Raw genomic sequence first — 26,440 nt, forward strand, 5'->3', positions numbered from 1 at the left:
TTGTGATCCCAGTCTGGCAGCGGGAAGGTTGGTCAGTCTGATTCTGTGGTTTTCCTTTCCTTGGAATCCCGTGAATTGTGGAAGTTCCTTTGCGGTCTCCGGGAAGGAAGCGTGGCCTCTCCGCTCGGTCTGCTGCCCGAGTCTCCACAGCCTCGTTAACGTTCCAGTGATTTCAGGGCATCGTTAGAAAATGACCTTGCACATTCTGTACTTTGTTCACACTTTACCTCTTCCTGCAGAAATCGGAAGTGACGCTTTTCAAAAATTTTTACATCTTCTGGGTGACAAAATCACCCTAAAGGGCTGGACAGGCTACCGCGGCGGTCTGGACACCAAAAGTAAGCTCACCTCCTGATCTCTTCTGCTGCCATTTGTATAACTTCTCTAGTAGTCAGCCTGACCTGTATTTGGATTTAGTCCCAAGGTGGGGAAGGGATGGACAGGAAAGGATGAGAAGGAATTTGAGCTTCGGACCCAGTCGGACACAGGGCGGCTGGACACATCTGGGGCCTCCATTGAGTCTGGCAAGTCCAAGCCCACCCTCAAACAGCCCCTACGTGTGGCAGGCCACGGTCCGTGAATACTTACTGTCGAGAGCCTCTGTGTACCAGGGCTATGTGAGGCTCCAGGGACGTAGCAATGGATACACCAACATGGTCCCTACCTTTCTAGGAGCTGATAGTCCAGTGGATAGCACAGACCCTAAACAGATAATTACCAAATACCTTAGCACTAAGTGCTTGGAGGAACAAAGAAGAAAAAGTGCAGAGTGCCATGGGGCATTTTCCCTAATCTGGGGGATGAGAGAAGGCTTCCCTGAGGGAAGGATGAGAGGGAGTAATTTGAGTCTTGAAGGGAGAAGAGAATTCCAGGCAAGAGAACATTTGTGAAGTCGCTGAGTGAGGAAAGAGCCTGATGTGTTCTAGAAACTAAGAGAACATCTTCACGGCAAAGGGACTGGAGAAGAGGAGGGAGCGATCCCGCGGGGAGTTTGAGATCACATGAAAAATTTTGGATTTTATTGTAAATGGAGTTGGATGTCATGAAAGGGTTTTAAGTAGAGGCGTGGTGGGGTCTGATTGCACCCTCCAGCCGAACTTGCTGGCCGAGGTGTGGGGAATGACCCGGCAGGTGCATGAGCACATGGTGAACCTGACCGCCCATAGGTTCGCTACCCCCATTGCCAATACTCAGCCTCTCCGTTACGGTCACAGCCACCATCCACTGAACGTTTGCTGTGGCTTGGTACCCTGCAAGTATAATCTTGAAAACATCCCTAGAAGGTAGTTACTATTTTTATCCCCATTTTCAAATTAAGAAACTGAGGCTTCGAGAAAATTAAGGTGACTTGTTAAAAGGAACATAGCTGAGAACTCCAACCCAGGTCCACTTAACTCCAGAGCCAGTGGTTTCATCCACTCTGCCATCTACCCGTGAGAGTACTTGCTTTGTTTTATGGACGTCATAATTATGTGTATGTCATCTCATGTTAATTTTGTCCTGTACACGAGCAGTAACTGGAAGGCAAAAGATTGCAGCACCTTCTCCTTTTAAAGCCCAGACGTCTATGTGAATCAGACAGCAAGCGAGCTTAGAGCGGGGAGGGGGAGGGCTCTCCACGTGGGCGGGAGCCTTGTATTAGCTGGACAGTGAGCCATACTGTGGCTTCCGCTCAGGTGGATAACCCAGAATGATCCTTGGGAGTGTACTAACTGTGTGCTATAGTCCCCCAGCCTGCAAATAAAGACTATTTCCTTAGGGTGTCAGAATGCTCTGTGTCTACTAAATGCTCACGTTTATGTCTTACAGATGATACCACAGGGATACATTCAGTTTATACTGTCTACCAAGGGCATGAGATCATGTTTCATGTTTCCACCATGTTGCCATATTCCAAAGAGAACAAACAGCAGGTATGTGCGAACACAGGCTCTTTGAGAACACACAGACCATCACATAGTGACCTAAATGTGGAGAAAGCGTCGCTATGATTTCGTAGAACAAGAAACCGTATGTGCTAATATATGAACTGAACTTCAGGCAAGTGTAGGGACGTTTCTAGTCTGTGTATTTGAACTTTCCACAAGCCTTGGGAAGCACTGTTCTCACCGATGCTATCCCCTTAGATAAGGGATCAGAGATAATAGTACACACACGTGTCTCTGTGTGAATGTGTATGTGTATTTGTATGCGTGAGTATGGTTTTACAGACTCGTGAGAAACTGTTTTACGTAGATGTCGCCTTTGCTCTGAGACTTCTCTCTGTGTGTCCGGTATCTCATCAGAGACTACCCAGGACATAAAGCAAGTGAATCCTGAGTGCTGGCTGGCAAGCACTTCCCAGGGCCTTGCAGGAAGTTAACGCCGAGTATCTGCATGAGCTGTGTTGTGCTGGGGGGATGGGAATCTACCTGACGCACCCCAGTGACTGGCCGTTTCCAGAAGATTTTCCAGTTTGTGGGAATTTAGATAGAACAAAGATACATGTTGCTGGTTTTTTAAGGATTTGGGGGGCATTCTGTTTAACTTTTTATTAGATCTTTATCCCTTTTTTATGCATTGAAGGCATCGTATGAATAAATATCACAAACGTGGATGGACAGTTGGTCAGCAAAGATTTGTGAGAAACAAGAACCTGGAGAGGGGAGGTGATGGGCTCAGAGGCTTTTGTTTCTAAGCACATGTAATTCTTAGTTCAGTAAGACCTCATCAGGGGGGAAAGACACAAAACAAACCAGTCGGCTAAAATGTGGCGTTCCATGGGGCGCCTGGGTGGCTCGGACGGTGAACCATCTGACTTCGGCTCAGGTCATGATCTCAAAATTTGTTGAGTTTGAGCCCTGGGTCAGGCTCTGTGCCAACTGCTCAGAGCCTGGAGCCTGCTTCAGAGTGTGTGTCTCCCTCTCTGCCCCTCCCCCACTCATACTCTGTCTCTCTCTCTCAAAAATAAACAAAACTTTAAAGAAATTATGTTTCAAATAAATAAAATGTGATGTTCCAGTCGTGAGATATAAAGATGCTTCGGGGACGTGGCAGGGAGGGATAGGAAGAGCCACTTCTGTCGGATGGTTTGGGGCCTGGAGTAAAGAGCTGGTGGGTTTATCCTGCAGGCATCGGAGACCCACTGGAGGTCTTAAGCTCATTCTGGTTTTAGAAGGCTCACTCTGGGAGAGGGCAGGTGGGAACAGGAAGTGCCTTGGCCCAGCACGACTGCTTAGTGGCTGAGGTCACTTTCTGCAAGGCATCTTCCTTTGCAGGGTCGAGGGCACCTTTATTATCGAAGATGCTGAAGCTCTTAGGATCTTAGGATCATGCGCTGAGGGGGGACTGAGCTGGCCTTCCCAGTCATTATGAATTACAATGACCTCCTACAGCTCAACAATAATATCACAGAACTTCCCCTGAAATGTTTTGCAATCTTCCTCCTCCCTGCACTCTGACCTTTTCAGCCCTGCACAATCACCAGATTGCCCATGTCTTGTGACAGGTAGGGGCATTAGCCAGAGAGACAGGAGCAAAGAATGTGACATTTCAACCTTTGCCCAACTCTGAAGACGTGAACCTTATCTCTTCGAGGGGCTGTCAGTATATTAAGGCGTGACCACCCTCGCCAGCAGCTCTGTAATGTCCCCAGGTGGACCCGGTATTCTCAACATCGTGGTTGTCTCCGTGGTAGCACTTGGGGCCTCCACTTGCCAAGCATCAGTAGGTAGGAGGCAAAACAAAACTCAAATTCGTGTCTATTACCAGGAAGATCAGACAGGTGGGAAGAGAGACAAAGAAACACAGGACACGAGTGAACCTTAACAGTGCCCAATCATGGCAGAGCAGAGAAAAACCACTAGCTGTGAGCCTCTCTCTGTACCTTGGGGGCCTAAGGTAACAGACAATAAGACAGAGGCCAGCCTGGCTCCTAAAGTCTTGCTGCTTTTCGACCTCCCAACATCTAGAACATGAGGGGAACGGTCTGAGCCATATCCCAAATCTGACATAAAGAAGCCTCCCCTCGCACAGTTTGTAGGTTCTGGTATTCCTGTGACTTCTACGTCTCCCCCTCTGTCACTGAACTGGGGGGTGACAGGGAGGTATTGATATTTGCCTCTGTGGGGCCTCTCCTTTCTCCTAACTCCCTGTGTTGTCCCGCACCACTGACATCTCCTGCTCTCCCAACTCCAGGCCCTGAGGGCAACTTCTAGAACTGGATGAAAGCACAACTCCGCGAGCAACCCATCTGGGCCCAGTCCTAGCTCTGCTAAGAACTAGCTGCGTGATCTTGGGCACGTGATGAGCCCTGCCTGGCCCGGGGTGCGGTTCTCGGCCCTCTTGCCGCCACCTCCTACTCTCATTCACTCCGTGGATGATCTCCCCTGGTCTCAGGGCTCTAGATAGCTTTTATACGCTGACCCCCAAATTTACGTCTCCATCCGGAAGTCCAGACTCAGGTGCAGCCTTCTTGGCACCCTGTGGGGCTAGATGCCTCGAGCCCAACGTGTCCAAAATTGCACCCCGACTCTCCTGCAGCCTCTCCTTTCTCAGTGGAATTGCTGGGTCGTGTGGTAATCCTGTGGTTAAGTGTTTGGGGGACCAGCATACCGTTCTCCACAGCAGTTGCCCCATTCTGGATTCCCAGCAGCTAAGTGCCTAAGAGCTCGACTTTCTCCGCGTCCTCGACAGCACTTTTATTTCCAGGTGTTTTATGTTTTCTTCGGCTTTGTTTTGTTTTGCTATAGCTAGCCTAATGGGTGTGAAGTGGCAGCCCATCGTGGTTTTGATCGGTGACGTGGAGCATCTTCTCATGTGTTGATCACATCTCCTTGGGAGAAATGTTTATTCAACTTCGGTTGCCCACTTTTTAATCAAGTTATTTGATTTGTTGTTGTTGAGTTGTAGGAGTTCTGTATATTCTGGATATAACCCCTTATCAGGTGCATGATTTGTAAATTTTTTTTAAGTTTATTGATTTTGAAAGAGAGCGTGTGAGCAGGACAGGGGCAGAGAGAGAGGGGGAAAGAGAGAGAATCTCAAGCAGGCTCCTCACTGTCAGCACGGAGCCCGACACGGGGCTCAAACCCCAAAGCGTGAGACTGAAATCAAGAGTCAAACACTCATCCGACTGAGCCACCCAGGTGCCCCTGTAAATATTTTCTCCCCTTCCGTGTGCTGCTGCCTTTCACGTGTGTCAGTGGTGTCCTTTCTTGGGCCAAAACTTTAAATCTTGATGCAGTCCATTTTATCTCATTTCCTCTTTTGTTGGGTGTGCTTTTGGTGCCACAGCCAAGAGATGATTGCCAAAAATAATGACTTTTGTAGTTGAATTTGAAATTATTAGGACATCCCTAAACCTTCATTTCCTCATTTGCAAAACTGGGATAATATCTAGTAAGAATCAGAAAGGAATCCTGTTCTCCAGGAGCTTATACTTCAGAATAGGGGACACACCAGGGATCCACGGAGAACAGTGAATCCTTCTGTTTGGCTGATTAAGCAAAGGTCTAGGACAGGGGGTTGGCAAACGATGGCACATGGGCCAAACTTCACATACTGCCTGTTTTGTTAAATTGTTATTGGAACACAGCCATGCCTACCCGTTTACGGATCGTCTATAGCTGCTTTTGTACTATGACAGCAGAGCTCATGGGTGCAAACAGACAATATGATCTACAAAGCTGAAACTATTTATTGTCTGGCCCTTTACAGAAAAAAATTGCTGACCACAGGTCTGGGACATCAGTTTTGAAAGGTCAGCTGAGGTCAGATTACATAAGGCCATTGTCCTCCCCAAGTACATCTTTCAGAAGTAGCTAAGGCATTTATAAACATGCACATGTTTGACTCCTTCCCCAGGAAATTCTCATGTAATGCCTCTTGTCTGGGGGCCTTGAATGCCAGGCTAAGAGGATGAAGTAGGAACAAAGGTGGACACAATCACGATAGCAAAATGGGAGAGAATGGAGGCAAGGAGGCTAGTTCGGAAGCTTCTGCAGAAGGGGAGGCAAGAAGAAAGGCAGGTCTGCATTGGGTGAGGAGCTGAGGAGATGGTTAGGAGAGCCTGGAGCCTGGGCTGGTAGAACACAGGAGGCAGGAAGTCAAACACGATGGAAGTTTGGGGCTCTGTGACCGTTGTGGTTTCCATACTGTGTTAGTTTTTTAACCCTGTGAATCTGCCACATTTGAGTAACCTCCTCAACGGTGTTACTTATGCTTTCATCCAGGTGGAGAGGAAGCGCCATATTGGAAATGACATCGTCACCATCGTGTTCCAGGAGGGAGAGGAACCTTCTCCTGCCTTTAAGCCTTCCATGATCCGCTCCCACTTTACACGTATCCTGGGCCTTTGTGAACAAGTTTAGTGAGCTGTTGGTCAACCTCATGGGTCTAAAGTGACCCTCAAAACAAATGTTACCATTGACTTGCTTGTCGTAGTTGTTTTGTGTCGCTAGATTTTTAGAGCCACTGTTCTGGATTTTTCCCTCAGGGTTATTTGGCTCTCATCTTTTCTCCATCCATTGGAGTAATGGATAGACTCATCCTCAGAGAATTCTTGGCTTCTGGAATATCGTTTCTTTCCTCAAGTAGTCTCTGAAATAAGGGAAACTTCTTAACCATCCATCAGTAATAAATGGACTAGAAGAATTATGGGTAGTGAACCCTCTGAGAAATTTGTGGTAGTCAAATAAAAATTTGAATTGAATTGAAGTTATTAGAATTCAGTTAAATTTAGTTAAATAAAAATTCACAAATTAAAATAGCCAAAATAGTGTTTCTTTCTTGATCCTAAAGCCTGGTGATAACTACTGTATTACCACCTCTTAAAATTAGAGAAATGATGGAATGAATCATATTTCTATTCACTTTTCCCTCTGCTTCCTCAAATCCCTGCTTAGCTCATATTGCTGGCAAAGTCCTGCTGAAGTTCTCTGTAATGTCCAAGCTCAGCTCATTCAGACAGGCATAGGACATGAGTTTGGCCAGCCCAATAGATATCATCGTGGCCCTGTTGCTTTGGGTCACAGGCCATGACAGCCCAAGACCCAAAGGTGGTGCCTCCACAGGTTGTACGTGGTAAATAAAGGTAAATAAAGGGCAGCTAATAGACATTTTCCAAATAAATTCTGCTCTAATTATTCATGTTCCCTGGAGACTCCAGTAAAAATGTTGGGAAACAGGACCACTGTGACTCATCGTATCTGGAAGTAGATTTCTCTGTGTGTTTTGACTTGTTCATTGTCACCTAATAATACAGCCTATACGTTTTTAGAAGTGGGAAATGGCCAGATTTCTTCCAGGAGGGCAGGGAAGAAAACATTTATGCACCTGCACTTCAACAATAATTGTTTTTGCTCCCACCCCTGCTCATTAAGTGACCTCTCGCTCATTCACTGGGATTTAGGACCACCACTTCCCCTTTCCCGAAGCAGTACTTCTAGAACGGAAGTTTTCTCCAGGTGGGGAGAGGGGGGTGGCTCTTTAAGTGACCGAAAGGCAGTCACGATGTTTAGAAGCCCCTTTGTTGTTAAGTTTTAGATTTGGGGCTTGACACATTTGTTTCCAGAAAGCGGCCAGCAGATAGTTAATGTAGCCTCTTTCCTCTGAGTCCAGCAATGGAAACAGCTGGAGGGACTGATGGCCTTTTAGCCCTGGCTGAGGAAAGTGTGGGGGAGGAGCTGCCAGGGGAGGAGGAGGAATAGGAGAAAGAAAGCAAAGCTGGACGAGGTATGGTACCGGTTTAGACTCGGCGCACCTGTCACAACAAAGTAGCTTCTACGTTGGTTTGTTTTGGTTTGTTTTGTCTACCAAAGCCAGAAGGAGAGAGAGGGAAGGTGTGCAGTGGAAGCACTTAATTTGCTTTTATTTACAAAATGGGTGACGGGAAATGTGTGTCTAATTTCATACTGGGACGTGGTTTGTATTTCCAAGCCAACAAATTGCTCTTTTGGCTTTTTTTGGCTGCTTAGTGGCGTAATAGCTACATTTGTGTTGCTTTTCTGACAGATGGAGAGACAAAGCTCTTTCCCCCAAAGGATGAGCACACAGAGGTTGAACTTCTGCCTTCCTGGGCTGTCTCCTTTAAAATAGTCAAGGCTCCATCTCAGCCTAAGAGTGACAGATGCCCTGAGCACAGAAGTGCGGATCTGGGATGATTCTGCACGAGGGATTTCAAGGCACAAGCCGTTGACTATGAGCGTTGGGGTCGTTGATTACATTTCCTTAACCATCACCACAGATATTTTTGCCTTAGTGAGGTATGATCAACAAAATGACAATTACAGGTAGGTGATGACTTTCTCTCAGTCGCTTGTTCTAATTCTCACGTTTACTTGTTAATTTGGCATTCATTCGATGACTTCTACACATATTTGCTGATTGATTTGGTGCAAATGTCCTCACCTCCGAGAACTCCCTCGGGACCATCATTTCTTTGCGGAAGGCTTGTTCCATATAGTGTTGCTCTGTGTCGTCAGCCCAAGGGTGAGGGTTAGTTTGGAATTTTATTGTACTCTAAAATGGGCACAAATTTGGTATGTCTGATCTTGACCAGAGGACCCCCTTTCCTGGGCTACATCCTGGCCTATTGATCCCTCTGTTCTCAAAAATTAATCTGTTAAAAAGGTATCATGATGTTGTGAAACGAGCATAAACCTTGAGCCAAATAGATGTGGGTTGGAATCCCAGCTCTGTCACTATTAACTTTGTGGTTGCTTGATGAGAATCAGTCAATACGATGTCTTAAAATACCAAGTATGCTGCCTGGTATGCGGTGGGTGCTCAATGGTGGCCTTTGCTATTATTCCTGGCGTCCTTGACCTTGCCCACAGCTTGGTAGGTTGGACCATGAAGGAGTCAGGAAGGCCTGGCCTCTGCCCTAAAGCCCATGGGAGAACCACACAGTGGCCGAGGCTCTGGCAGCCCAGAGAAGGCATTCCTCCCGGGGAATGAATATTCTTAACATATCACGTAGGCAACCGTACAAAAATGTAAGGTCCAGATATTTGGTGATCTTTGAAGAAAAACCTAGTAATTCTGAAATGTTCTCTATGTAGGCTGAAAATATTTTCAGAAGAAAGTGTACCACTCTTTGGTCCCCCCTTGCCATCCCCACCGGTGTTTACAGACCACCAGGAATTCAGGGACTTTTTGCTAGTGAAATGTAAGTCTCTATTTTGAAATTTTTTTGCAACTTGTTCTACATTAGAGTACATTCCTTCAGATTCTCCAAGGATGCTGTGTAAGAAAATACCATTATTTAAGCATGGATCCCATTCCACGTTCTGTTAATTCTTCATGTGAAACATTCAATTTTCTGGTAGTGATACGTAGATCTTCTCCTGTGTCCTACTCTATATCTACCGTCTTGCTCACCTGCCTTGAAGTTTATCTGTACTCACCCACGCACAATACCAGGGAGCCTCAAGTTTGCATTTCTGCCCAGCGTTCTGATACGGCCATTTCTCTGGCCAAATCTCCAGCTACATGTGTATCTGTGTCTTTGTTGGAGAGTGGGAAGCAGGTGAGGCAGAGTGGTTATGTGGGTATGTACTTAGGGAAAGGGGAGTTGTTAGCAAGTGTGTGTGTGTGTGTGTGTGTGTGTGTGTGTGTGTGTGTGTGTGAGCGCGCGCGTGCGTGCGCGCACGTATGCCCATGAGAAAGACAGACCCACAGAGAGAATGTGGATATGATACGTGTAGAACCTGGCCATCCAGTCTTCACTAGCTGGTGAGCATACATTTTAGTTCCACCGATAATTCTCAAACACCTGACCCTGAGCCCCCCATCTTCTGAACCCCAAGAGCTCGCTTCCTCCCTCCCCGGAATAGCCCAGTTATTATAGCTGTAAGTCCGGCTCGCAGGCTGCATCCAGAAGAACGCGCCCAGTGCTGCCAGATATTCCGAGTTTTAGAAACAAGCCAAAAATCTGAAGTGATATGTGAAATTGCCTGAATCTTACAATGGGGGTCCACGTGTTTCAAGTCCAGAGGATCAGGTAGAGAGCAAGAAACAGACCTGAAGCAGAGTCAGCAATGGAGAATAGGTTTAGCAGCTAGAAATGGGGAGCATCTTGGAAGCCAGGGCTCAGGAGGTAGGCAGTCTTTACAGAGTGTCTGCAGCAGGGACAGGGCCGCTGCAGGCATGGAGCCCTTGAACCATGATTAGAAATGATTCAGGAGCGTAAGAACCCAGCTTATTGGTATATCTGCTGATTTCAATGGAGTCAGTCAACAGAGTGACTTTGAGCAGCACCCTTGGATGCTTGGGTAGAATGAGGCAAAGGCCTCAGTTGATCTATAGTTGAAAACATGCACAGTCGATCTAGTGGAAAACGTGGAAGTCGATCTATGGGCTGTGAAGAGGGTCATTGAAGGAATGGAGCATGGAGCCAGGAGGACCAGGAGAGATTGATGGACTGAGAGAAAAGGTACAAGCCAGGGGAGCCAAAGTATTTTTGAATTCCAGACTGGATGTTAACAGGAGAGAGGAAGAAGGCCAGGCAGGAAACCCCAAGATCACAAGAAATGGCGTTTCAACAGGATTTTTAATCTTTTCCCTTTATTTGGCTGAAACAGGTCATTTAAAATGGATTTTTTTTTTCTGGGGCACTAAGGAAATAATATCCTCAAACAAAAAATTTCCAGTCACAGAATTAAGAGAAAATAATGGGTGTGCATTAAATGCATTCAGTTTAATTTCCTTAAGAGGTATCTTACCACAAACAAGCCCAGCTTGTCCCCAGCACTCAGATCCTATCCAGGAAATGCCTGGGCCCAAGAAGTTCATTTTTCAGTCTGTGAACACTGACTTCCTTTGGCACATTATATGAGAAAAATAATAGTTAACATTTATTCAGTTCGATATGCCTAGTATGGTGCTAACCCTTTATATGTATTATATCATTTAAATGCTTACATTGATCCTATAAGGAAATACAGTTATACCCATTTTACAGGGTAGAAAATTGAGGCCCCCCCAAGAAGCTAAATAATTTTCTTAAGAATGCAGCAGCACAGCTGGGATTCAAACCCATAACTGTCTTGATTTCAAGCTCCTAACCCCTATTGCACACTTTCTGTTCTGTGGTCTGATGTGGAACTGGACACTCCACTTTCCTGACCCTTAGTGTCTGTAGCCCACTAACCATCAGCTTTTTTTGCCCAGAAGAAACTTCCATTAGGGCAAGAACCCCAGTACTCTGCTTAGGCAGTTGTTATTTTTCCTAACAAAATGTAGCAAATACATATTTAATCCTGTTAAATGGCATCCTGGTGGTTTGGCCCATGTGTTGGATGGGTGTGTAGATGGTTAGGTAGGTAGATGTTTGGGTGGATGGATGGATGAATGGATAGAGTGGGGGGAGGGAGGAAGGAAGGGAGGGAGGGAGGGAAGGAAGGAGGAATGCTAGATGGGGGCAGGTTGGGTGTGTACTAGGTCAAGTAATTAGATACACCCTCTGCTCTGGAAGCTTGAAGTCCAACGGGAAAGGTAAGACAGAGACACCTATGGACTATGGGTTTGGATAGAAAAATTTAGAGAGTTAGACATTCTTCCATGGAGGAAGGGTAGTGCCAGTGGTAATACCAGTATTTGGAAAGTGGGTGGCATTCACTGCAAAGAGTTTCCTTGAGAAGGACATTCTTCAATAGCATGTTAGTATTCGTAACTCCCTTTATAATTTGATTTATTTTAGTAATTAATGGTGAAAAAGCCACTTTGGAAACCCCAACATTTGCCCAGAAACGTCGACGTACTCTGGATATGTTGATTCGATCTTTATACCAGGATTTGATGCCAGATTTACATAAGGTAACCCTGGGTCCGTGGTCCTCTTTCCTTCTCATGGGTTTGGGTTAAGAACACCAGTCCTAGCAATGAGTCCTGGTTAGAAAAACACAGGAGTTGCCTTGATCCTTGCTGTTAACACCGGACTGTGGCCACCATGGCCAACATTGGTTCTCTCGTTGTTACCACAAGAAAGAGTGTGGAATGTCCATATACAGGAACGTGGTTTTCAGAAACCACAGACCTGTGGGAATGGAGGTGCAGACTGGGGGCATGAGTGTCCATCCATAATCCCTGGAGCATTCGAGAGTGCTTTTTGGGGGTGCCTGTCTTTGGTGGCACTATTCAACATTACCAGTGACATAGAGCTGATGGATAGGCAAAAGTAGGGATTTGGAAGAGACACTGGGAGCTTTTTAAGGTTTTCCGGAGATGTACCGGCCAGCCCCATATTCAGGCACTGAAACAAGTATTTACATTTACTGCAGATTCACTTTGTGCCAGGCACTTCCTAGGCTGAAGGTATCTCCACACTGATGGGACCCAGCGCCTCCCCCGGGGCCTCCAGGGCCCCTCGGGCTCTTTAGAATCCTCCAGACTCAGTGTGAGATCACCAGATGCACGGGCTCATTGATGCAGAGTAAAAGTAGTGCTACTTAGAAGTATTCCCCGCCTTTAACAAGAGATCCCAGAACAAGTGGGAAGACTCCCCTAGATTCCTTGCGTTCATAAACTCCAGCAAAAGGAACCACCAGTGATGTGCGTAAATACATGTGGCGTCAGTTTCAGGTGCTTACATGGGGAGGTGAAGAGTATCCAAATGAGCTGGTGCTCAGGTGATCCTTTCCCTTCAGCACAGGGACCACCACCATTTTATAGGTACCCCTTGACTTCCGGCTGGCCAGTACATCCTAACTACTTGCAGGGATCGGTCTAGACCAGCCCCAAGCGCTAAAGAGCAAGCCAGGATCACTAATCCGTCCATCCCCTTTTTTCCCTAAGGTCAGGGAGGGGTGCAGAGAGGGTATCAAGATGAAGACATGAGGCCCCTCAGGTCCCAGCTGAAGCATGGCCTTCCCCAACGCCCGGTGAAGCCAAGTCCCCATATTAGGCACTCTCACATTCTGTGTATTTCCCCTCCGTAGACATTCTCCCATGTGCCAGTCATGACATCCATTCCTTAATCTGTCTCCCCCGTTAGACTGTGCTCTGCAAGGACAGACTGTATCACCGTCCTCCACCCACCCCGCCACCGCACATCTGGCAGAGTGGTGGGTGATCAGTCAGTGGTTGCTGATTGAAAGAGCGTGTCCATTCTCTGACTGTGCACTGGAAGAGAACTGACATTTACTGTGTGTGCGCCCAAGCCCTGTGCTAAGCACCTTACACGCACTTCCTCACGTGGTCTTCATAACACGCCTTGGAGACAGGTATTAGCCACACAAAGACACCAAGAGCCATAAATTAACTCACTTGCCCAAAGTCACCAAGAGAGTTACAGTCACACAACTCCAAGGGGCGCCACTCACACAGAATTCAGTACGCCTTGTGCCAGGGGCGGTGGGGGAAGGGGTGCTGCTCTCTGAGAAAGGCATCCCTGGAGCTGTGCAACATGGTGACTCTGTCACCCGGTGGGAAGTTAGTAAGCCTTGGAGCGACTGGCTCTCCACCTGTTGGCCTTTGACCCCTAGCATCTAGCACAGACCCTGGCACACAAGCCGTGCCCCATGAATGCTTATTGCGTCAACGGATACAGAGGTTGAAATAGCATTTGGACAAATAGGTTTGTGCATTAGGAGAAGCCGAAGGATGGGACTTGACAACCATCTTTGGAATCCGTGACTTGTTTTTCTTTTTTAGAACATGCTTAACAGACGATCTTTTAGTGACGTCTTACCAGAATCGCCCAAGTCCGCACGGAAGAAAGAGGAGGCCCGCCAGGCAGAGTTTGTTAGAATAGGGCAGGTGGGTTTTATTCTGGAACCTCTTTGGCAAGATGTGCAGTTGTGAGTCCCATCCACATCAGCTGGCCCGCCTGCAAAGAATTTCATGTCTTTGTACTGCTGTGGGAGCTCTGCAGTTCCTTTTAGGATTACTGTGGAAACCACGAGTGAGGTTTTTGATAACCACGTAGGCGTAGCTCTGTGGGGGTGGGGGGAGCAAAGCTTTCTGCGGAAGAGTGAGTACCACTGTCTCGAAGCAGGGAGTCACAAGGCCCAGGCTGAGCTCCCTCTTGTCAAAGGAGCATGTACCATTTGCCTACCTCCTGGGCATTTTCTGAAGAGTGAGGAGCCACTGTGGGAAAAGCACCTTGAACTTCTCCCTGGCAGGAGTAAGCACAGAGCAATGGCGTCCTCATGGACCCGAATTCCCACCCCGCTGCTTGGAAGCAATCCTCAGAATTTGGTGGCTCACTGTTAGCATCTGATTCCAGATTTTGGAGGAAATCGTTCCCCCTTTGCCTCACTCCCACATGACATTAGTATGTCTCAGTTCTGGGAGGTGACACAGCTTTCTGCCTTGATCTCTTGTCAACACAGAGAAGGAGAGTGGCCAGCTGCAGCTAAGGTTCAGACCCAGAGGAGAGAACCAAGCAGAATCAAGTGACCCTGGAAAGCTAAGAGGCCAAAGTAACCGCACCAAACAGGTGCTCTGTGACAGGGGCGCCCCGACTCTGCTCTCAGAGATTCTGATTCATCAAGCTTGAGGAGGGGTCAGTCTCCCAGTGTGGAAATCCCTGCACTGAGACACTGATTAATTGAAATGACAGGATGGCCTCTGGGTCATTGGGGGCTGGGCAGTTGTCGTTAGGGCTTCACCATATTCAGCTGGCTGCATGCCGTGTCTTCAGTGATAGGGCAGTGTGGGAACCTGACACTTTAGTCTGAAATTACTCCTGTTTTATTAGACATTTTTCAAATCACAAGTGTTGAACCTACTGTTCCATTACTGCTTGCTAACAAACTTTAAAAGAGGTCTCTGTCCCATAAGGCACTAAAACTGAAATCCATTGTGAGAGGGGACGCTCCGTCAAGCTTGGTGGCTTCGGGGATCTGTAAAAAAGAGGTGAGTTGATGATACTCTCCAGTTAGTCTGTGAATGTCCTTTGTCATCAGGGAAGCTATTGCAATTCTTAGAGATGTGTGGGACAGGAGGGAGAAGAGCTTGTCTGTTGCAGGGCCCTCAGGGGAAACCCCACATAAAATTGAGGAACAGTAAGTGAGAGTCCCCAATTTCCAGAGCGTGTGTGTGCCTTTGCGTGCTTAAATGGAGCAGAGCTGGTGGACCAGGCCTGGTCAGGCAGACAGGGCTGAGCAGTGCTCCTCAAGCCTTGTGTGTGTGCAGACCGCCTGGACATAGTGACCAAAGGCATGTCCCATTCAGGAGCTCTGGGGAGGAGTCAGGATTCTGCATTTATAACAAGCTCTCATGGGGTGCCTGGACACACTCAAAGCAAAGCTCTAGGGCCATTTTTCCCAAGCTTCTGTGTATACTAGAATCACCTCCAGAGTGTCTGGGGTGAGCCCTGAGAATTTGCATTTCTAACAAGTTCCCAGGAGATACTGATGCTTGTTGGTCGAGGGCCACAGTTGAGAAACGGCTGCTTAATCTATAGTTCATTCAGCCACCCCAGAAATTCTGTGGCCTCTGTATCTACTTCTTACTTCCACTTTCCTTTGGCGGGGTGGGGGGAGGGTGGGTAAGGAAACTAGGGTGGTAATCAAAAAGAGAAGAGAAAACAATAAAATTGCATATAAACTTACTTGCATGATTTTGTATTGTAAAACCATTCCCGATGTACTTAATTATGTCCGTGTTCCAAGTATGTAACAGTTAAATGGGACAAATCCACAGACAGAGCATCACTAGAGAGGTGTCCATTATAAAAGCAGAAGACTTACGAACGCATTTACTTTAGTGATGAAGCTATAAATGATTCGCATCTGAATTGCAGACCCAACACACTATAAAGTCTGGTTTCAGGGAAACGATGGGCTCAAAATACAAGTGATGCTGGAAAACCACAACAACTTAAGGCCAGATTGATGGCAAAGCATCTTTTCCAAAGGTTGCCCAAACTCCCACAATCGGCTTGCTTGTGTGAATGGTAGAATTCTCAATGTTGCCAAGAGCTGTATAAATACCAAATTCCAGCAGGATTTAGTAACCTCCTCGATAAGAAGTTCTGAGGCATACATAAAAATGAAAAGCTGTGGAAAGGTAACTTGTTCACCAGTGAACAGCAAAGAAAGAGCTTCCATTTTTTCCATCAGTGCATAACCTACCAGTTGGCCGTAGGCCTTCGTTGGAGAAACAGGGCCCCAGAGGCCATGGACTTCTGTGCAGTCGGCTCTGTGGAGGCCAGAGTCCCTCATGCTGCTCCCAAGAGTGTTTTATTTCCAAAGAGGAGGCTTTGTCAACTCTCCTAGGCATCTGTCATTTCATGAGCTGTGTTAATATTCCTAGAGGGACCAGCAAGGAGTCCTGCCCTTGGGCAGGAAGACCTGAAGGCCTCATTCTCTCCCCACAGAGTCTGCACCAAGCCCCTCACGTGGCAGAAGGGAGTCCGGTGCAATGGCAAATGCCATCAGTTCTCAGAGCAGAGCCTCTATGGGACCGGGTCTGAGTTCTTATCGCTGACACTTCATACATGACATCCTCAAGCAACTTTGAGTCCCCAGCCCCTTTGAGAACCCATGAAATCAGTGGACACCCTCCCCCACACTCTAGTTCATTAAAATGTGCAAATGGCACGTGTACACAACATCTCGAATATAATTCCAGGGTTTCACAGACCTCCTTAAGCTCTTGATGGATTCCCTAGGAGCCTTAGATCTCCTGGGTTTAGAACCCCTGTTTCTGCATAAATGTTCCAAATTTGTGTCCTCCACTCGGAGAAAGTTTTGTTATTAAGAGTTGTTTTTCAGTCTTAGTGTTGCCTAACGTTCAGATGTCAATGGCTGCCGCCAGCTGACATTTATGACGTCTTTGCTTTTTCATGGCCTCCTGTTCTAAGCCACAAAGTCAGAATTTCCAATCATCTTCTTAAGGGAAATGCCATTCCAATTAATGGCCCGAACTGGTGTGGCCCTTTCCAGGTTGTAAAACGTCGTCACATTCTTTGTGTGATCTTCCCAGAACAGCCTAAGCCTCATCTTGGCAATTAGAAGATTCACTTTGAGGCTTGTGAGTTTCTTAAAGGGAGAGCACATTTTTCGCAGCGTGGTAATATACACAGTATATTATCCCAAGTAATGCCTTTGAAGGCGACCTCACAGCCCCCACTTCTACATTCAGTACGCCAACGTGTGTTCACCCAGTGCGTACAGACACGCCCCCGTGTGCATACACCGGGTCTTACACCGTCCCCAGGTGGCACGTCTAATTGAGAGTAAAAGCGAACATGTCACACTTTAACTTGTCCCTGAGAAACTCCAAAAACATCTTTGTCCTTTGAGGCGAAGCCACGTGCTTTGGAGGGAAGCTAATGGTTCTGTTGAAAATGTCCCTAATTCTGGTGCAACTAAGGACCCACTGAATGGTGCCTGCCGGCCCCAGGCGTCCCCACTCAGCTCTGGGGCAGCAGTGAGGGAGGCTAACTCTGGTGCCTGAACCGAGCATGAGACTAAGGGGAAGAGTTTACAAGGTATGCATACGTCACGTGGGGGAGCATGAATACGTTTGTCGGCAGCACTTTCCAGATTCTTACAAACAGGTGTTATTTATTTATTTTTTTTTAAGATTCTCTAGCCTTAAGTGGGTCAGTAAGCATTTTCATGTTCAGACAATGTCAACTTCTTGCATCGTGTGTGACTTCATAATTTTATCAAAGCAGCAACACAGGAATCAGGCTTTTTGTGTGTGGAGTCTATATGGATCTTCCTTTTATGAAGACCTAATGTGAATTCTCCAAACAAATAGGCAGCAGTTGGTCCAAGTTCAAGTACTAAAGAAAAATGTGTGCTTAGAAGACGTTACCAATGCTCCGATTGGCCCCGAGGAGCATTATTACATATAGAGGCAGGTCATGGTGCCAGAAACTTGTGACTTCCCTCTTTTCCTACTGCATATGTATTTGAAAGGAGACCTGTCTTCACAAGAAAGGTAACTGAGGGGCGCCTGGCTGGCTCAATCAGTACAGCGTGTGACTCTTGATGTCAGGGTTGTGAGTTCAAGCCCCACGTTGGGTGTAGAGACTCCTTAAAAATAAAATCTTTAAAAGAGAGAGAGAGAGAGAGAGAGAAAGGTAACTGAGTCCAGGGCCCACTCGGCTCCCAGAGTTTGGGGATACATGGGTCGCTGTTGCAGACGGTGTACTGTACCTTTCCATCTGACGGGCCGTGGTGTATTCTTTCCGGTGCGCTTATTCTCCGATGCTTTTGTCACCTCGCAGCCTTGGGAGCCCCAGTGTTTCTGCAGTAATTTCCCTCACGAAGCCGTGTGTGCGGATCCCTGGGGCCAGGCCTTGCTGGTTTCCACTGATGCTGGCGTCTTGCTAGTGGATGGTTAGTGAGTAGCTGTCCTTCAAATGTCTTTCTTTGTGTAATTTGTAGTACTTCTAAGATGGGTGACCGCCAGCCAACTCCCTGTAGATAGACGCATCGTCCTCAGTGAGGTTAGCCAGGTTTCCTTTCCTTACAAAATTAACCCCTTCTTTTCAGGACAAGCAGAGGGAATATATTCTGAACAAGCGAGCCAGAGGGTGAGTCGTGCATGACAGGTTTATCCCTTCCCCAAATCTCCTTAGTCTGCGGACAGCAAATGACCCACAAAAGGAATCTCCTTTTTGGTCATTACTTGTCATGATTCCACCATTTTACCTTAAATCAACAAGGACACCGTTGGTATTTCAAGCTCCTACCTCAGGGACATGCCCTCTATCAGAGCTCTTTTTTTTTTTCAAGGTTTCTGATTCAAAAAGTACTTGGTGTCCAAAACAAATAATAAGAATCTTAGATAACCCATTTAGGATGGATATAGACACAGATTATGACAGGAAGACACATACCAACTTAATACAAAACCAAACTTTCTGACCACCAGGTGGATCACTGTGCCTGGGGAGGTGGTCATTTCCCTGTCAGCACAGATCGGCTGCCAGTGGGACATGCCCTTGGGGAGGATGCTGTGGAGAGAGTTCACCTTCTGATGGGGATTTCATTTAGACTCCAGTACTGTGCGGGCCCTTCCAACAGGAAGCCCCTTTGGATTTTTCCAGACTCCCAGTGAATGTTAAGGGGGTTAAACGCTGGTAGCAAGCCGTCTCCTGGGGCTTCAGAGGGAGCCATGGGCACAGAGTCTGTCTTCCAAGGACATGTCCTCCACAGCACAGAAACAGACCACCCAGTCTCAGTTACCGTACTGATGTTTTATGAGATTCGGAAAGCCAACACTGAGAGGTGCCTAAAACAACAGCGTCTCCACAGCCCTAGCCAAGACCTTCTTCATTCCCTCCTCAGACGCTGTCAGCAGGTTTCCCAAGTGCCTGCTGTGTGCCAGGCCCTGTGCTAGGTGCCTTCTGTGGGAAGACAGGAGAGGCGGACCAGGCTTCATAATAGATTTATTTCTGACTTCATCTGTCACTTTTGATGCATATTTCAGTTGTGTGTCCATGATGTCATTATTTAAGTATGTGTGTGTATAACTATATAAACATATATAACTAATTCACTAAAAGGCAGATAATCTAAAATTTGTAAGCTGAGAATTGAAATTAAATATTTAACTTAGAAACTGCAAAACTGTTAGAGAATCTTTGTGATCTGGAAGAAAACTTAACCTCTGGGGGCTTCAGGTTTCTCTGAAGTGGGGGGAGTTTTTTAAGCAGCTGAAAACTAGTTTACAATAATGAAAACTTATGAAATAAAATGGGAAAGATGATCATAACAGGAAGGGACTGTGGACATTAGATTACCTACGTTAAATGTTTAGAGCAGTGCCGGGCACAGAGTTGTAATTTAGGAAACAGCAGCTATTACCTTTACAGTATCCCTCTGAACGTGCTAAAAGGTAACAAAATCCATAGGTTTTGCCAAAAGTGCAACCAAATAAAATAATTAAAAACAAAAAACAGTAACACTATAGACGTTTAGTCCCATCTCTTAATTTTATAGATGAAAAAAACTAAAGAAATGGTGTGACTTGCCCAAGATCACACAGCTGGTTAGCGGCACGTCCGGAACTGGAAGCCAGAGGTGGTTCCTAGTCCAGCGCTGTTCCCACTAAACCAACTACATTTTATTAGAATCAAATTAAACTCTACCAATGTTATTGTCTTTACTTTAACACAGATTTCAAAAAAAAAAAAAAAAATGTAGTCCCACGCAAATAATTATGTTCTGATCAAAAGAGTGTTACATTCTACTTTTTGGTTGTTTTTAGGAATGAGGAAACACGCTTTACAATGACTATTTGCAGGGCTTGCCTAAAAACTGTTAGAGTTCTCTGCTTCTGTTTTTTTTTTTTTTTTAATATCAAATCCAAATGAAGATCACCACGTCCCCTTCTGCAATTTTCGTCCTGATGGATCCAAAATTTCTTGGAGGTGTCAGATACAAGGATCCTGGTGATGTGCCAGGCAATTCTTTTCTTCCACCTTGAGGGAAGTTGTCTGCCGCAGGTGGCAGCCACATACACCCACGAGCTTGGATTTATTCCTCAGATTATTGTTTTCATTTCCTGGGTATGCAGCACTGCTAGCCCTGTTCGCTTTTGTTAAGGAGAGAATAACCCTCCAGGCTTCCTTTGTATTCCTCATTGTGCTTCGAAGTCCTCATTCTCTTGGTATTTCTCTGTTTACCTTTTTCTTGTCGATACTTAATCATGTTATGAGTTGTTTCCATGAAGCCGGATCTCTCCATTTCCTTTCAGGCCAGGTTCCACTCTGTCCCATTAGCGGCTGCTTCATTTCATTAGACCCACCCCCTTGAGAGTCTGCTTCTTTCAAGGTCTTTATTAAAACTCAAAGATCCTTTGTATTCTAAATGCAGCAAAAGCTACTTTGAAGGCAGACTACACCCTGATTAACTATGCTGCCGCCATTTGTTTTGGGGTTGCAGTAATAGAAAAAGCCAGCTCTAAAAGATCATTTCTTCATAAAGAGTTTCCAAGAAGGAGAACATGGCAGTGAAACAGCCATTAAAGCCACACGTCACTTTCTCATATCCCTGCTTCCTCCTTCCTGTACTGTGTATAAACCTATTCAGCCACCCGTAGAAGAGTTGATGGGGAATAAATGCCAAGTCACGCTGTAGATAGGTGGGCTGCTACATGGTGTCCCTCTGTCTTAAATGTCAAATGAAGTGCTTCTGTCACGTATGAATTCCTGACAGTCCCCTAACCCTAACCTTGTGTGATGGCACCGTCAATCCATAGGGCTGCGGTGCTGCCTCTAGGCTAAGAGTACGGGCTTTGTCCCTATACAGACTGGGGCTCCGCATGTTCAAGACGTGACCCTGGACAAGTCACTAGCACCCCTGAGTCCTCGTCTGTTAAATGGGAGTATTAGAAGTGGCTACCTAAGCGGGTCCTTGGGGCATTTCAGTTAAAGAACGTGCGAAACACCGCATCGAGGCCTGGCATTAAGGAAGCCCTGTGTGTATGTCAGCTGCCACTCACAGAAGGAAACGACCGTGGTTGCTTAGTCTGGTGTGAAGATGGGTACTGGCACGATCATCCCGTGTTTCGGAAACTCACGTCTGCCGCCAGCAGAAACACAAAGAGCCTGAGATTCAGTTACTTCTGTAGAGGAAGAGGGTCGAGGAGGGTAGGAAAGCCACCGGATGGGCTGTCACAGAATTTACATTCGCCGCGGTAACTTAGGGGAGCTAGAGCAAGCCCTCTGTCTAACAAAAGCTTAGCAGGTTCTGAGCTCTGACAAATCCAGAGCCCCCACCGGCCTGGCCTGCGGGAGCGGGAGAGCCCTCCCTGGCGAGGCAGTTCTTAACCCTGTCCTGACAACAAAAATCTGTTCTCTCCTGGGCACCATCCAGGGAGGGATGAACCCCCACCCAACCAGACAGATTTCTAGAAGAGCCAAGACCCTCAGGGCCCCACGCACCTCAGTTGTAACCAAAGAAACAAACCCAGACCCACAGCCACAAGGAACACTTGAAGACCTAAATGTCAGGCAAAGCACAGATTAAGAAGAAGCCCCTTATCCTGCCTAAAATGTTCCACCATCCCAGAACCTCTTTGCCTTGTGCCGATTCTACATCAAACTCAAAACAGACCCTTTGCTTGTGAAAGAGTCTTAAGTATTTTTTTTAGCCCTCTGTGTCCTAGGGACCCTCAGGAACAAAGTAATTGCTAGCAGTTTAAGTCCCCCCTAAGTAAGTTTAAAAACAAATCCTAAGTATCATTGCAGTCTCTGATCAGCCATTCACCTGACGTCTTCCTGAACGTTTCCATTGCAATTAGTTTTTTTCCTGTCATTTCAGCAACTTCATTGACATTTCTCTCTTATTTTTGTCTGAGAAGGAGATTTCATACTCCTCTACGGAGAAATACGGAAAATGTATAGGTAAACTCCTGTGGGTAGAGACACAGGCATGGAAGAGGGTGTGTCTGTGTTTGCTTTAAATACAAAAGGAAATTTTAGTTTTGGTTTAATTTTGGTTTCAGACAAAATCATCTAAGAAATGACGCAATTTCAAACATTACATAAAAATAAGATAATACTTAATGGCTGAGCTTTTTGTACGTTTTTTAACTTGCCGTTCAGTCCTTTGGTTACAATGCCAGTAAGAACTGGGATGGAGGGATGCCGATTTTTCTCTGCTGAGTATGGAAGAGAAGAATATAGTTTCTAGGCCCCGCTGTTCTGCTCCCTCCATAGAGGAAGGAATGTCAGTCCTTCTCCCTGAGAGCATAGGACTCGAACTTACTGTGTAGACCTTACGAACGCTCCAGAAGCTGACCTTCCTTGCCTAGAGAGAACTGGGGTCCAGAGCCGCTCACAGGCATGTATTATGGGTTCTGAACCTGTAGGCTGGGTACAGTGTCAGGGTGACCACGTCTCCTCTTCCAGATGACCTTCCGTCAGTGCCCGTGTTTGACAAGACCCTGCCAGTAAAACAGATGCATGTGCTGGAGACCCTGGACCTTTTGATCCTCAGAGCTGACAAAGGTGATGTTCCCCTTCCCGGTAGCGTCCTCTGAGATGGGGGGAAGCGTGTGGCCCTCCGTGGCCGACCGTGAGGGTCACGAGGGTCCGACTGCATGGGTCACGCCAGCTACTGCTTCACAGGTGCCCGGTGCTCAGGGTCCCCGGGCGGCCCTCTGTTCTCTGAGGAGGGGACGGTGAGGGAGGAGGGTGGCGGGGCACATCCTTCAGTGCACTGTTGGGGAAAGCCGGCGTGGGGTTTCTCCCCACTTCTGGAACACCTCGGCTCCTAGTTCTGTGGCGGTAGCTTGCCTGCACCGTCTGCTCTTCTCGTCTTCCCAACAGTCTCTTCCTCCACCTTCTCTCTCTCACAGGGAAAGACGCCCGCCTCTTTGTCTTCAGGCTCAGCGCTGTGCACAAGGCCGTTGAGGGCAAACAGGCCGTGAAGGGCAAGTGTGACTGCAGGGACAACAAGCTGGAGAAAACAAAAGGTGACTGGAGTCTTCGTATTTGGGTGCTTTCTGTTCAACGAATTCTGTTTTTTTTTTTCCTCGGACTGCCCAGATTTCCCTGGAGATGAAAATGCATGGGAATTTGATTTTATTGGTTTGGTTTTTACTCAGAGACATCGCCCAGATCGTATCACCATTCCTCTGAGAGAAGCCTGAGGGTCAGGCGCCTGGGTGGCTCAGTCGGTTAAGCGTCCGACTTTGGCTCAGGTCATGCTCTCATGGCGCAGCCTGTGAGCTTGAGCCCTGCATCGGGCTCTCTCTCTCAAAAATAAACAAACATGAGAGACAGAGAGACAGAGAGACAGAGAGAGAGAGAGAGAGAGAGAAGCCTGAAAGATAGAACAACATGTGGAGGGTTAGAGGAAAGTCCAGGCCTTGCGTTAGAGGAAAGTTTTGAAGGTAAGGTGAGTTCTGTTCACAGATCTGCAAAGAGAGACTTTGAGCCTCTGGCTCCTGGTGCTCTGCTCACATGCCACTTTCATTCATATGGTGCCGTGGGCTCGAAGCTGAGACCACAAACTCTAGGCTACAGGGAATATGACTTGCTTAATTTTCCTGAAACTCAGCCTAACTTGTATCTCACGTCTCCGTCCTCTCTGGTGGTGGGAACATTCTCAGGCATTCTCCCTGAGTTCTGCTTCATTTCCAGGGTTCTTAGGGACCGCCACATTGTTGAAGCCCGGGAGCTTCCAGACTCCTGTCTTGTGTCAGCATCGTTTATTTCTCTTCCCAGGCTGCCACTTGTACGCCATTAACACTCACCACAGCAGAGAGCTGAGGATCGTTGTCGCCATCCGGAACAAACTGCTCTTGATCACAAGGAAACACAACAAGCCGGGCGGGGTCGCGAGCACCTCACTGCTGTGTCCCCTGCCCGAGTCACCTGTGGAGGAGTTCCAGTACATCAGGGTGGGTCTGCTCTTCACATCTCCTCTCTGGGCACCTGTTCGGATGAGCACTAGGTGTTGTATGGAAACCAATTTGACAAGAAATTTCATATTAAAAAAAAAAAAAAAACAATAAAGTGGATTGAGGGAGGAGAGGACAATGAGTGGTGGTGGGAGCATTGTTCTAGAAAGAATGTCCCAGAAGCCCTCTCCCAAAGGGATCTCTGCTTTGCCTTTGAGCAGAGATCCAGTGAAATATGGGAGTAGGTGCTGAGCATATCTGGACGAAGGGGGTTCCAGGCAGAAGGAGCAGCCAGTTAAGGACTGGAGGCCCCGGTCAAAGCACGGTCAAGAGGCCGCAATGGCTGGAGCCAAGGGAACAAGGCGGGAGGTCAGAGAGCCTTGAAGGCCGTTGCTAGGATTTTGGTTTCGACTCTGAGGAAGAAGGGGCAGCCATTGGAAGGGTTGAAGCAGCGAAGTGACATGTTTTGAAAAGATTTTGCTGGCTGCTGGACAGAGAAGGGTATGGAGGGAGCCCTGAGCATAAAGGAGGAGACCCTCTAAGAGGCTAACGCAGGATCCTAGCAAGAGACCCTGGTGGCTTTGATGGCTGGGGAGGTGGAAGAAGCTGCCCGGCCTGCCTTAGAGGATTTAGGGCTCCGCCGAGGGTGGGACCTTGCGAGAGAAGCCTCCTTGGGGGCCCCGTCCCTTTCCTGCTCTTACTGTCTCTTCCCTTTTTTAAATTGTTGGTACGTTATGTGACCTGTGTCACACATTGGCTACTAAGGCAAACTTCGCCTGTGGATGAGCTGAGCAATTATTTTTGCCAGAATTAAAGCCGCCTGAATTATGCGTATCAGTTTCTGCTCACATTCAATTTAAGGATTGAACAGCATAACAGTTAAGTTAAAACAAGTTAAAATCTTGCTCTAATTAGGTGTTAATCTTCTTAATACAGTAATTAGCCATCTTAATGACTGTTCGAGTAGAGCATGTACATTTATGTGGAGTATCAGCTCTCCTGCGCTCAAATCTTGGTTCTACCACATTTAACTGTGCGAGTGTGGGCAAGTCATGTGACCTTCGAGCCCCACTTTCGTTATCTGTAAAATAGAATAAAGCCTCATCTACTTCATAAGGTTGTTAGGAGGATTCAGGGAGAACAGTGCCTGGCACTGTGTTAAGTGCTCGACAAGGTTAGCCATTATTATTTTTTTATTATTAAATCATAGGACAGGGCCGGACTATCTGAGAGCTAATGTGGACCATACTATTGAATCACTTTTGCCAATTGTGGGTTTTGAGGACAGGTTTGGTGGGGGGGAGTCTGGTACAGTCCCTGCCCCTCTTTCCCGGTCTCCACCTTCCCTGCCTGGGGAGGGGACCCTCCGCTGCATGGAGGCGGGCAGGCAGGGCGGGAGGGTGGGGGGGAGGGTTGATGAAAACGGCTGCTCTGTGTCCTGACCCCTTCTCCATGTCACCATCAACCACAGGAGATCTGTCTGTCCGACTCTCCCGCGGTGATGACTTTAGTAGATGGGCCAACTGAAGAGAGTGACAATCTCATCTGTGTGGCTTACCGGCACCAGTTCGATGTGGTGAATGAGAGCACGGGGGAGGCCTTTCGGCTGCACCACGTGGAGGCCAACAGGGTGAGTTGGCAGGTGTAGGGGCAAGTGAAAATCGAAGGAGTGCTTCTTCTAACCTTGTGATGCCATCATTAGGATGTCTTTTTTTCTTAATTTTTTTTTAATGTTTATTCATTTTTTTGAGAGAGAGACAGAGTGTGAGTGGGGGAGGGGAGAGAGAGAGAGAGGGAGACACAGAATCCAAAGCAGGCTCCAGGCTCTGAGCTGTCGGTACAGAGCCCGATGCGGGGCCCGAACCCACGAACCGTGAGATCATGACCTGAGCTGAAGTCGGATGCTTAACCGACTGAGCCACCCAGGGGCCTCATAAACGTAATCTTAAAGACATCTTAATCATGGTGGCGCCTGGGTGGCTCAGTCGGTTGGGTGTCCGACTTCAGCTCAGGTCATGATCTCACGGTTCGTGGGTTCGAGCCCCACATCGGGCTCTATACCGACAGCTCAAGAGCCTGGAGCCTGCTTCGGATTCTGTGTGTGTGTGTGTGTGTGTGTGTGTGTGTGTGTGTGTGTGTGTGT

General features: G+C 47.2%; 1 protein-coding gene across 3 annotated transcripts in view; it reads left to right on the forward strand.

The window, feature by feature from the left end:
- GARNL3 (GTPase activating Rap/RanGAP domain like 3) overlaps positions 1 to 26,440 on the forward strand; it is a 149,559-nt gene that overhangs the window by 102,802 nt on the left and 20,317 nt on the right. For all 3 annotated transcript variants that reach the window (XM_040482368.1, XM_040482369.1, XM_040482370.1), the window contains 13 exons: positions 240 to 338; positions 1,810 to 1,913; positions 6,213 to 6,321; positions 8,225 to 8,270; positions 9,042 to 9,148; positions 11,681 to 11,796; positions 13,633 to 13,737; positions 14,764 to 14,838; positions 18,167 to 18,278; positions 22,802 to 22,900; positions 23,251 to 23,367; positions 24,122 to 24,297; positions 25,769 to 25,927. In XM_040482368.1, the coding sequence (XP_040338302.1) occupies positions 240 to 338; positions 1,810 to 1,913; positions 6,213 to 6,321; positions 8,225 to 8,270; positions 9,042 to 9,148; positions 11,681 to 11,796; positions 13,633 to 13,737; positions 14,764 to 14,838; positions 18,167 to 18,278; positions 22,802 to 22,900; positions 23,251 to 23,367; positions 24,122 to 24,297; positions 25,769 to 25,927 (1,424 nt within the window). The remainder of the gene's footprint in view (positions 1 to 239; positions 339 to 1,809; positions 1,914 to 6,212; positions 6,322 to 8,224; positions 8,271 to 9,041; positions 9,149 to 11,680; positions 11,797 to 13,632; positions 13,738 to 14,763; positions 14,839 to 18,166; positions 18,279 to 22,801; positions 22,901 to 23,250; positions 23,368 to 24,121; positions 24,298 to 25,768; positions 25,928 to 26,440) is intronic.

This window comes from Herpailurus yagouaroundi, unplaced genomic scaffold (assembly GCF_014898765.1).
Source record: "Herpailurus yagouaroundi ecotype Mexico unplaced genomic scaffold, PumYag 160, whole genome shotgun sequence".
Lineage (NCBI taxonomy): Eukaryota > Metazoa > Chordata > Mammalia > Carnivora > Felidae > Herpailurus > Herpailurus yagouaroundi.